Source organism: Lolium rigidum, unplaced genomic scaffold, assembly GCF_022539505.1.
Source record: "Lolium rigidum isolate FL_2022 unplaced genomic scaffold, APGP_CSIRO_Lrig_0.1 contig_68122_1, whole genome shotgun sequence".
Lineage (NCBI taxonomy): Eukaryota > Viridiplantae > Streptophyta > Magnoliopsida > Poales > Poaceae > Lolium > Lolium rigidum.
The window spans coordinates 579-12,495 of record NW_025901348.1 but is presented as its reverse complement, the minus strand read 5'-3'; the positions used below and the strand labels follow the sequence as shown (position 1 = coordinate 12,495).

The window sequence follows — 11,917 nt, the reverse complement described above, 5'->3', positions numbered from 1 at the left end:
ACGCGATACTTTACTTGTCCGAGGTTCGATCATCGGTATCTCCATACCTTGGTCAACCTCGTTACCGACAAGTACTCTTTACTCGTACCGTGGTATGTCATCTCTTGTGACCTAGTCACATGCTTGCAAGCTAATCAGACCACATTCCACCGAGAGGGCCCAGAGTATATCTATCCGTCATCGGGATGAACAAATCCCACTCTTGATCCATATGCCTCAACTCACACTTTCCGAATACTTAATCCCATCTTTATAACCACCCATTTACGCAGTGACATTTGATGTAATCAAAGTACCCTTCTGGTATAAGTGATTTACATGATCTCATGGTCGAAGGACTAGGTAACTATGTATCGAAAGCTTATAGCAAGTTGAACTTAAATGACTTGATCTTATGCTACGCTTATTTGGGTGTGTGTCCATTATATCATTCATCTAATGACATAACCTTGTTATTAATAACATCCAATGTTCATGATCACGAAACCATGATCATCTATTAATCAACAAGTTAGTTATACAAGAGGCTTACTAGGGACTCCTTATTGTTTACATAACACACATGTATCAATGTTTCGGTTAATACAATTATAGCATGGTATGCAAACATTTATCATAAACACAAAGATATATTATAATAACCACTTTATTATTGCCTCTTGGGCATATATCTCCAACAGAAACCGGATGGCCCGGTCCCAGGACTGGTCGACCTCCGAGTCTGTCTCGACCAGATCTGATCTGGGTCGGTTTTCTATGTGTATTTTCGACTTCTAGTCGTCCTGAACTCCTATATAAGTGCCCAGGACGCCCCCAAATTAGGTTTAGACCACGTTTAAGATAAACCCTAGTTCATAGTTGATTGCTTGGCAACTCTATCGAATTCTTACACCATATTGTTTTGATTTGGTGTAAACCCTGAAAGTCTTGTGTGATCTGCTGTTCCATTGGGAATTAGACGGTTGCAACTTACCGCTTCGTGGTCGGCGGCTACGTGCGCAAGTGTGTGGAGTTGCGAATATCTTGCAGGGTTAAGAGCTGTTGCATTGGCGGCAGGGACCAATCGAGAGATCTCGTTGCGTCATACAAGTTATCATCCACTTCGTCATCAAGTTATCTCCGCTGTGTTCATCCCGTGATCATCATCACCACCGTTGATTACTGAGAAGATCGGGCCACCCCTTATCAAATACAACTCAAATTCCAAATGTAACCCAACACATACATAATATTCAACACAAAGTCAGTAAACTCCACCATGAAGAATATTCTCCACCACCTTGAGGTCATCCAATTGTCAAACTTTCATGCACTCTGGACTTCAGTTGTCTACAACAAGCTCCGCTTCTACCCCTAAACTTCACATGACTTCACCTGCAACTATAATTCCTTTATTCCGCTCAACATCACACACTGACCACTGGTGTGCGTGGAACTGTGGAAGTGCTTCCAACTTGAAGCAATTTCACAATCGACATTGAGTCACCTTGAGTCAAATTCACATATGTGTCATCACCACTTTCACAAATTTCACATGGATGACTCCTGTCCATCACCTGACAACAGTACCAATATACAATCACCAACTTGAGTTGGTAATCGCCAACACTGCTTCAACACCCCCACACAAATGCCACATACATATGTAATTAACCGACATCTGGTTTGTCGGTGTGTTTCGTGCTTAGAACACACCTTGCGCTATCATCACGCCGAGCATCCACAATCTTGACCAGATCTATTGGGTAGCTAATCCACACCACCTCAGGCCGCCACTGCATATAACAACCGGTCACACCTGACCGATATCGACTTCCACGCATCTACTGAACCCTGAGATTTAGTTCGAGCAACGTGCTTCTATCCTTCACGCTGACATAGGCTTCGATTCTCCGGATCCTTGCGTTGTAGCCCCTCCATCAGCACGAGCGGAAACTTTTCAGAATCCAGCTCCACATTCGAAAGGGGGCCAGGTATAGTTGTCCTCACTTAAATTTTTCAAAACCAATAGAACAGGTTCACATTTTAAAATGTTTAAATTTTGTGGATCTATGTGACATACCAGTGGTGCGCTAGAGGCACGTATCAAATACCAGTTGACGCGACGTCAGATCCATGCCATTAGGATGGTTTTGCCACGTCGATGGTAGTGTTTTATGTACTAGTGTGTAAGCGCCATGCCACATAACAAGGAGACTATGAATGATGCTATATATCACGGTCTGGAGTATGGAAGCCATTGAATATTAATCGTTTTCAAGCTAGTTCTCCGTTGTTTACTATTCACGGTAGACCAGAAAATGAGAGTCCATCTACATCTTAGTCGGCCTAGATTTGTTATCTCTATGTCGATGATGCTAGCTGTTTGATCTAATATTAACTTCCCCTCTTGTATGAATTTCAATGTATACATTAGATGACTCCGGGCGTCGATTTGGGCATCAGACGACTTAGATTTAGCAAAACCAATAATATCTATAGAATAGATTCTTTCACAAACATACAGGTTGGCGTACGTACGCATACATTTCTGGCATTTACTGAACTTACCTAATCTACCCAAAATCAGCTGTACACTGGTAATTACCTAAACAAAAGTTGTAGACTGGTTACATTCATGCGCAAGCATACTATGCGCATACACTTACACATCATGCACACATCAGTGCGAGTGAAGTGATCGATGAAACCACCGGCTTCCAGTCCTGTCCCTTGGGTCATGGATCGCACGGGAAATGGTCGTCATCGATATCTCCGAGGCTGCCTAGCGAGTTCATCATGAACTCGATGCTGCTTGGTGATGATGGAAAGCTGCTCGTGCCACCGCCCTGGCCGCCTCCCGCCCTGTCACCAAGCCCGCCGTAGTCCCGCACCGAGCCCACCGTCGACTTCGTCCTCCCGGCAGATCCCACGACCACGGCGAGCTCGTCCGTCTGCACGAACGGATCGGCGCCCGAGGAGTTGAACACGCGGTCGCTCGCGCACCAGGAGGAGGACAGATGCTGAGTAGTGGCCGCGCCACCTTCCTTATCGGACAGCTGAGGAAACGTCCGCGCGAAACTGACGAGGTTGTTCCTTCCGCGGCCATCGTTGGCGTCCACGATGGTCACCGGGGGCGTGGTGCAGGTGTGCTCGCCGTAGTACGTGATGGTGAACTTGGGCGGGTCGGTTTCGCAGGCTTGGACTTGCCGCTTGGCATCGCAGCCTCTTTCTGATTTGTGCGTGCACCTGTAGTAGCTCCTGAAAGATGGAACCATGAAGTCATGAACACGCTCGTGATCGCCGGCGCGCGTAAAACAGAAATTGTGTTTCTCGTGAAACAACTGTAAATACATATAGTACCTTGGATGAGGCGAGTTTTGGATTTCTTTCTGCCCATATTTCCGCCATACGTGACCATCAATCAGCGTGTGAGTTACTCGTGTGCTAGAGGAGCGTTGGGACCTGCCATCCGTAGGTACCAAAATTGATGAACAAATTGATCAAAATGAGCATCAATCACACATTCACACGGAAGTTAATTAGCAATCGATTAGTAACAAACTATTCAGTTAGGGTTTTATTACCTCCTGCTGAAGCTGCGTTTCCTAGTCCTCCTGGCCGAGCTCTCCGCCGTCGGCCTGAGCACCCCGTCGCCCGATCCGGCCGCCGACGCTCCAGCTGCGCAGCCGGTGTCCAAGGCCGAGAGAGCGCTGGTCAGCTTGTGCAGCATCCCGTCCATCAGCTCCGTCCACTCCGACGACTGCTCCTGCAGCCAGTCCCTGAGCCTCTCCCCGCCCTCGCGCACCTCCATCAGGTCGTTCACCGCTGCGGCAGCCCTCTCCGCCGGCACGTCTCCCCCGCCGCCGCCGCCGCCCGAGGATGCCATGCAACTACAGCAGTAGTGCGCCGCTAGCTACTACACGGTCTACACCCAGCTAGTGTGCAGCGTCCACTTCTAGTACTCCGTATTAAGCTTAGCGTAGGAGTAGGGGTGCTGTAATAACTAATTACTAATGAGTTGTGGTGTACTTGTGTTTGCTTGTGACTACTCGCATTCTTATCGGTCAGGTGGAAAAGCAGTAAGAAAACCGTAAAGCAGTGAGGACGGCAGGACTGAGGAGGAGGAAGCTGCATGGAAGAAGCATGGGGTGGGTCCGGACGACCGGGTGGCCAGGGTAGACACTCGAATCACAGGAAGCAACAAAGGGAGACATGGCTTCTGTTGCAGATATATACACAATCGTCATCGCCATGACACAGGCGTGTGAGGTCACTCGTGCGTGCGTGGCCTTTGACTGAATGGTCACCAGCAATTCCTACGAAACTTCCTTCCACCCGCCCAGGACCTTGCTGAGAAACGATCCAGTCAGCATTTGCATGCTAGGCCGGTGCCCTAGATTCTTTGCTTAGCACCTGCAATCTTCATCAGATTCCGTAATTTCGTGACATCTGCTATTACATTAGCTCACTCCAACCAATCGAGTGGTGCAGCCGCCAATACAACAGTGCAACCGGCAGATGTGCGTACGCACATCGCTGTTCTTAGTAGAGGTAGTGTATCACTTGTTCAGAATTGGGGGACATGAAATGATTTACAAACTACGACCTTTCTCCATCTGCTGAGTAGACACGGAAGTTTTCTACGCCGTGAAAACTTGCTAACCACACGTTGCGACCCCCACGTAGACTTGTTTTTTGTTATTACTTGGGAAGTGTTGTAGTATAGAATGAAGAGCCACAAATAATAGATCAAATGAATCTCTTGTTTCATTGAAATGTGGAAGACCCACTTATATACAGGCTGAAGGGGTATGTTGGGAGACAGCTTTTCCCCAACAAACACGTCATGGGAGGCATCCGCTCAATATAATTGATCGCATGTTTTATTTCTCAACACTCCCCTTGATCAATTCGTCATCTGTATATTGCAATCCAAAAACTCCTCGTAAAAAACCCTCTGGAGAAAATAGAGGAGAAAGAAACTCCTTTAAAAACCCACGTAAATATGGCATAGTCCGTACTTGTATTTCTATTGTCTCGTTAAAAAACTTGTATGAAAAACCTTAGGGAAAAATCATAAAGGAAAAAAGTACAATATTAGTGATTGGAAGATCATCAACGAGCTATACCTAGGGATTTTACTCCCCCTCAACAATGCAAACTTAAAGGTTGCCTCTTGCCAATTCCACGAACTTAATTATGGAATACAATTATTGGTAGAGATCCTGTGAATATCATAATATTTTGTTTGCAAATTATGCTCTTACATTTCTGTAATTCATGAGGATAAATATAACCCATAAGCAATACAAGTAATATTATCTTGGTAGATAATGATTGGTGATTCCAATGAATCTCCACATGATCTTAAATGTGGTCAATCATTCTGAGAGGCCATACACATCTTGTGATACTTCGAATCATTACAGAATGATCACTGGAAGGACTCATTTAGAGTCTGAAGACTTTCTTTTGAATACTCTTCTAGTAAATACAGTCTTTGATATGGCATTGATGGGATCACATAATTAGCCATTATCATATATCACACCTTGGTCCCATCTTGATTTTCATACTAGAAATAATCAAGACTTTTGTGCCTTGGATATATCTGAGAATATTACATACCCAAACCTTATACCTTTCGGGGGGAATGCACTCTCAATAAATTGCCAACAAACATAATGTCAGGCCTGACATATTTTGCAACATATCTGAGTGCTCCGATGGTAGATATGGAACTTTAGATCCTCTATCACTTCACCATCTTCCCTACCTTTCAAAGGATTGGTATCCCATATTAGGTATAATATGACCATATGTGTCTTTGATATTATATATCCGTATTGAACTTTTTCAATATTTCGGGATATATGAAGACTGATATACATTTGTTCCTGGGGAACAAGATCTAGTTAAAAACTTAAGCACCATTTGGTTTGACCCAAATCTCCGTCTTAAAATGATTGTGTGTATCTCAAATGTCTCGCATAAAGATATTGATGATAATATCATCAACACCACTTAGGTGACGAAAAATACAATTAAGGATTTATCCATGAGTACACATCAACAATCATTGATATTAGAGTTATCCTTCTCACGGAAGAACTCACATAGTCGGTTGTACCACACAATTATCTCCGAATACTTCAAGTCAAGAATGACTCCAGAAGTTTCACACACATGTTGCGATTCTCTTTTGGATTTGGAATATTAAGTCCTTTAGTGACTTTAATGTATAAATCCAAACTGAGTGACCCATGAGAGTATGTAGGCACTACTTCATACATCAACCAAATGGATCTTTACTGACAATGGCATATAGTATCTAAACATAATTCCACTCATACCAAGAAGGTATGTCACATCATGAATGATGTTAGGTTTTTGCGAAAAACACTTGTGCTACAAGCCTCGCTTTATCACCACCTCATTCTATCTTCCCTATGGAAGATACTTATGAGCAGAAGGTTTTACTATCGTAATACCTCTCTCTGATGAGAGAGTGCTACTCTTGCTCAATTGCTTCCTTTCATTTGAACCAAAATAAGTGCAAACAAAACACTTCATGGAGTTTGGTTCAGGTCCAAAAAGGATTTTAGCAATTCCAAGGAAGATCTATATGTCGACATATGTAGACTTTCTCATATACGATTCTCATGAACGAGTATCGTTTGTGGAATTCTCATTATGCCTCTCAACTCGTTGTGACTTCCCATAACACCGGCGAAAGGACATGGAGCCCCGATGTGTGGTTTTGGTAATTGATGACAATTCCTATGGACTAATGGTTGTGTTGAGGTTCTCTCTTAGGTCGTGTACATAGGCAATGCTTGAGCCATATTGGTCTCACGATTGCAAGATGAAAAATATCAAGTGCAATGTAGAAGACGGATGAAGACGGTGTAGAAGATGGATAAAGACGGTGGCGTGTATGTTGAAGAAGTGGGATGAAGATGGTGGCATGTGCAATGTTGAAGAGGGATGAAGACAGAGTTTTCCGGTTCAAGTGGAATGCACAAGTTCAAGGTTTGTGCTCGGTAGGATAGTTGGTTGCATCGTCGGAGAGAGCTCAAACCTTGCATGCATTGCATCGTGTTTCTTGGTTGTTGATTGGTTCTTATCCATGAGATATTTTAGAGCTTGTGTTCATTCTCATGATAAGCTCTAGCTCATCGGAAACGGATTCCGGATGCATCTCATGTTGCATGTTCGAGTTGGATGATTTTCCCGGTTTACCGTATTGACAGGTTGCACCTATAAATTCATAGAAAATCATCCTCCACTCATTTCCAATTTTCACCTTGTGTGGAGGTATCTCTTATCGTCTTTTTCTTCTTTCTAGCAAAAGTGGTTTCGCTGCATTTCGAATTTCCTAACTCGAGATATTGCATTTCCCATATCTCCTATTTGATTTTAAAAGGAAAAGGAAAAGGGGCAGCGGTACCACCGCTTGGGCTACCGGCCCAGTACCGACATGGGCTCTACAAGCCCCTGGAAGCAGGCCGGTGCCGGACCGGTAGTACCGGTCAGCCCGGTCACCTTCCTCCAGCCGCAGCCCATCTCCACCAACCAAACCAGGCCAGCCGGCCCGCTCGCCTCGCCGCTTAGCCCACCTACCGCGCCGCTTTGGGCCGCCCGTGCCTCAGCCTGGCCCAGCTCCACCTCAAGCCCACGCCACGCCAAGCCTCCACCCCGCGCTGCCGGCCCAGACCACCGCTGCCACTCGCCTAGGCCGCACGCTGGCTCGATGATCGCACGGGAGAGCACCGATCCCCTCACGCGCGTTGACCTAGGCCGTGCGTTGGCTTGATGCATGCATGCCGCCTTGCTGCCTCCTGTTGTGCTGCTCTGGCTTGTTGCGCTGCTGCTGCTCGCCCTCTGTCTCACCTGCTGAGTTTCCTGCTTTGCTTCAGATTTGCACCGAATGGTAGTACCGCCCCAAAACGAGGTAGTACCGGTTTGGGTTGTTTTTTTTTCGTTTTCTGTGCTGATTATTCGCGAGAGATAGTACCGTTTGGAAAGAGCTAGTACCGGTTGGGTCGCGAATCTGCCTGTTTTCCTGCCCCAACAATCATATTTCCGGGCTCCTATTTATACCCTTCTTCCACCTCTTCCACATTGCTCTTCCCCATCTATTCTCTCTCCTCCATTGTTGACCTAGAAGAGCTTGGTCCTCCTCTTGATACCTCCACCACTCCTTGCATCTTTTTGGAGGAAAGGATAGAGTAGATCTAGATCTAGTGATCCACCAATTGAATCACTCATTGCAGTAGTATGTTGTTGGGTCACCGCAGCTCCGCACCAAGAAACATGCAGATGGTACTGTTGAACAAGGTTGGTTGGAAAAAGTTTTAAACATGGCATTGACTATGAAGATACTTTTAGTCTAGTTGTTAAATCAACCACTATTCAATTGGTTCTTGCTTTATCTGTTTCTCAAGGGTGGAGCCTAAGACAACTAGACATCAAAAATGCGTTGTTACATGGTGTTCTAGAGGAAGAGGTTTACAACTGGAGTTACCTTAGCCCCGGGCCATGCTATTCCATGATATTGGAAAAAGGCAGCCTAATTATTATCATCGTCTTGAAAGCTGGGCGCCTTTTGAATATGAGTGGGGCTCCTAGTCTAGGCGGCGCCTTCGTGGAGCCAAACCGAAGGAAGAGCAAAAGGGCGAGGCCACACCCGGCTTCGAATAGGAGGGGGGCTTAGCTCTGGATCCCGCCTGCTTGCAGAAATGAATGGATCAGAAAGGGGGCTGGGTTCTATTTCCGGGCCGGGCAGGAGGTGAAGGCCAGAAGAAGAAGAGAAGTGCGCCTTCCCGGTAAGGAAGAGGATAAAAAGGTGCTGTCATCTATCTCGACCTGTTTCCCGAGGCGTTGGAAATGAAGACCGGCTCAGAGAATCACTGGCGTGCTTTCTCTCCCCCATCGTTTCGCCAATAAAGAAGTCATCCTTGACTTGACGATTGACCATTCCCTTCACCGCCCCCATGGGGGTGGTCCACAGGGTTCATAACTATCCCTCTTACTACGGGTCGTTTACCTAGCCAACACTTAGATCCGGCTCTACCCAAACTTTTTTGGTTCACCCCAACATTACCCACTTGTCCGACTGTTGCTAAGCAGTTTTGGGATACATGAAACAACCTCAGGTTTTTAAGATAATCGCTTTTCAAATCACATTTGCAAACTTGACAAATCACTCTATGGCCTGTAGCAAAATCCTAGGGCGTGGTATTCTCGGCTGAGTTCAAAATTGCAGGATCTTGCTTTCACACCATCTAAGGCTGATACAACACTGTTCCTCTTTGACAAGTCAGGTATCACTATGTTCATTCAGATATATGGTTATGACATAATTGTGGCTAGCTCATATGTTCAAGCTACTACAACATTAATTCATAATTTAAGTACAAACTTTGCACTCAAGGATCCAGCAGACTTGCACTTCTTTTTGGGCAGTGAAGTTAAGATATGTTCTAATGGTTTGATCTTGACTCAAGAGATATAAGATTGTCTTCCTAAAGTGGGTATGTTACAGTGTACTACATGTCCTACTCCATTGTCTATCAGTGACAAACTATTTCTAACTAATGGTTCAACTCTTGGCTCACATGATATTACACATTATAGAAGTATTATTGGTGCCTTACAATATTTGGCATTGACACAGCCTGATTTATCTTTATTGGTGAACGAAGTTTGTCAATATCTTCATGCACCTACTACCACTCATTGCACAACAGGCAAGTGTATATAAGATATGTCAAATTTACACTTAATGTAGGCCTCACTTTTCAGAGGCCATCCTCTACTCTTCTTGGTGCCTTTTTAGATGCAGTTTGGGCATGATGTTTGGATGATCAACGCTCTCTTCTGGTGGATTTTCTATATTCTTTGATCGAAATTTGATTTCATGGAGTGTTCATAAACAAGATACCGTGTCTCGCTCTTGTACTGAGGCAGAATAAAAGGGCATTGCTAATGCTACTGCTGAGATGATTTGGGTGGAAGCGTTAATTCGAGAATTGGGAGTTTCTCTTGAAGATCGTCCATGTATTTTGTGTGATAATCTTGGTGCAACGTATGTATCTGCTAATCCTGTCTTTCATGTGTTTAACAAAGCCCATTGATATTGATTATCACTTTGTGAGATAATGAGTTACCCGTAAGTTTCTAGACATCAAGTTCATTTCTACTAAAGATCAAGTCGCAGATGGTTTTACAAAAACTTTAGCTGTTAAGGATTTAGATTAGTTTAGGCGTAGTATAAATCTCTCTTGAGGTTTAGATTAAGGGGGTTGTTAAACCTTATAACACTTTAGGTATAATACCGGTATAGAGTAGTACTCTAACCGGATTATACGAACTATGTATACACTAGTGTGGGGTTGTTAACACGAAACCTGAGCCCCTGATCAAGGGTATCGGTTCACCCCATCGATAGAACCCTCGTCGTTCTTGACAATACTAAGCATTTGAGTTTTACACAAAGGACATTACCGTTGTTTTAGATGATTTTTGGTGTCATTATGTTGCTACCTAAGAAGTAGGATCCGTCCAAATCCGTCAATATAGACACAACTTCTTAAATCCTTGCTCTAAAATCTTTATTGAAGTGGGCACAAACGGCATAACGCCAATTTCTCAACATATCATACCCTACTAGATGGTGTCCAGGCTACCTTGTAACATGTTAGAGGGGTTGCCGATCCTACATGAAACTATCCACGAGCTACACCAAAGAAAGATGGATGGAATCGTCTTTAAGGTGTATTTCAAGAAGGCACATAATAAGATGAAACGCATTTCCGAACTAATGTTACATGAAGGGGTTCACACCCCAGTTTTCCTACTATATTGCTAAGTTTGTAAAGGGAGGCAACATGGGTCATTAAGTTCATGACGATACCAAAAAGTATTTCCAGACAAGGAAGGGACCGTAGCAAGGCAACCATATGTCTCTTATTTTGTTCAATATTTTCATTGGTATTCTCACCAGTCTCATAGCACAGACTAAGGAGGGTGGAAATGTCGGTGGGCTTATGCCTCATCGATTATATGTAGGGGTATCCATTCTCACGCATACAGATGTTATCACAATCTTCAAGGAGCATGATACGAAAAAGGGGGTGGATATGAGGCTAGTTCGATGCATATTCTAGCAAGAACTTGGCATTACAAATTATCCTCATAAGAGCTTAATATTCTACATTGTCAAGCCAAATACGGTGAGGAACAACGTAATCATCTATTCACCTCTTAGGCATGTTGATACACACAAGTGTATGGATCGAGTCAGTCTTCATTGGGTAGTATGTAGCCCTAATTTATAGTCAACATGATGGATACAAAGGATAAGATTAGAATTAATATGGGCATCACGTCTGATACGTCTCCGACGTATCGGTAATTTCTTATGTTCCATGCCACATTATTGATGATATCTACATGTTTTATGCATACTGTATGTCATATTTATGCATTTTCCGGCACTAACCTATTAACGAGATGCCGAAGAGCCGTTCTTGTTTTCTGCTGTTTTTGGTTTCGAAATCCTAGTAAGGAAATATTCTCGGAATTGGACGAAATCAACGCCCAGGGGCCTATTTTGCCACGAAGCTTCCAGAAGACCGAAGAGAAGACGAAGTGGGGCCACGGGGCGCCGCCACACTAGGGCGGCGCGGCCCAGGGGGGCCCGCGCGGCCCTAGCGTGTGGGCCCCCGTGACTCTCCCGACTCCGCCCTTCCGCCTACATATAGTCTTCGTCGCGAAACCCCCAGTACCGAGAGCCACGATACGGAAAACCTTCCAGAGACGCCGCCGCCGCCAATCCCATCTCGGGGGATTCGGAGATCACCTCCGGCACCCTGCCGGAGAGGGGAATCATCTCCCGGAGGACTCTTCACCGCCATGGTCGCCTCCGGAG

The 11,917-nt window shown here is 44.8% G+C and overlaps 1 protein-coding gene across 1 annotated transcript; it reads right to left on the bottom strand.

Moving 5' to 3' along the window:
• Positions 1 to 2,717: 2,717 nt before the first annotated feature.
• On the bottom strand, positions 2,718 to 3,868 carry LOC124682111 (transcription factor WRKY45-1-like). The gene is made up of 3 exons (XM_047216869.1): positions 3,567 to 3,868; positions 3,343 to 3,444; positions 2,718 to 3,240 (listed from the first exon to the last, which is right to left on the bottom strand). The coding sequence occupies exons 1-3, from the start codon at positions 3,866 to 3,868 to the stop codon at positions 2,718 to 2,720; spliced, it is 927 nt and encodes a 308-aa protein (XP_047072825.1).
• Between the last annotated feature and the right edge of the window lie 8,049 nt (positions 3,869 to 11,917).

Bases quoted from the DNA above. Each gene is read 5' to 3' on its own strand.
- LOC124682111 (XM_047216869.1), bottom strand. From the start codon at position 3,868: ATGGCATCCTCGGGCGGCGGCGGCGGCGGGGGAGACGTGCCGGCGGAG. The intron at 3,445-3,566 runs GTAATAAAACCC...TACGGATGGCAG, and splicing joins AAACGCAGCTTCAGCAGGAG to GTCCCAACGCTCCTCTAGCA. The intron at 3,241-3,342 runs GTACTATATGTA...TCCATCTTTCAG, and splicing joins CAAAACTCGCCTCATCCAAG to GAGCTACTACAGGTGCACGC.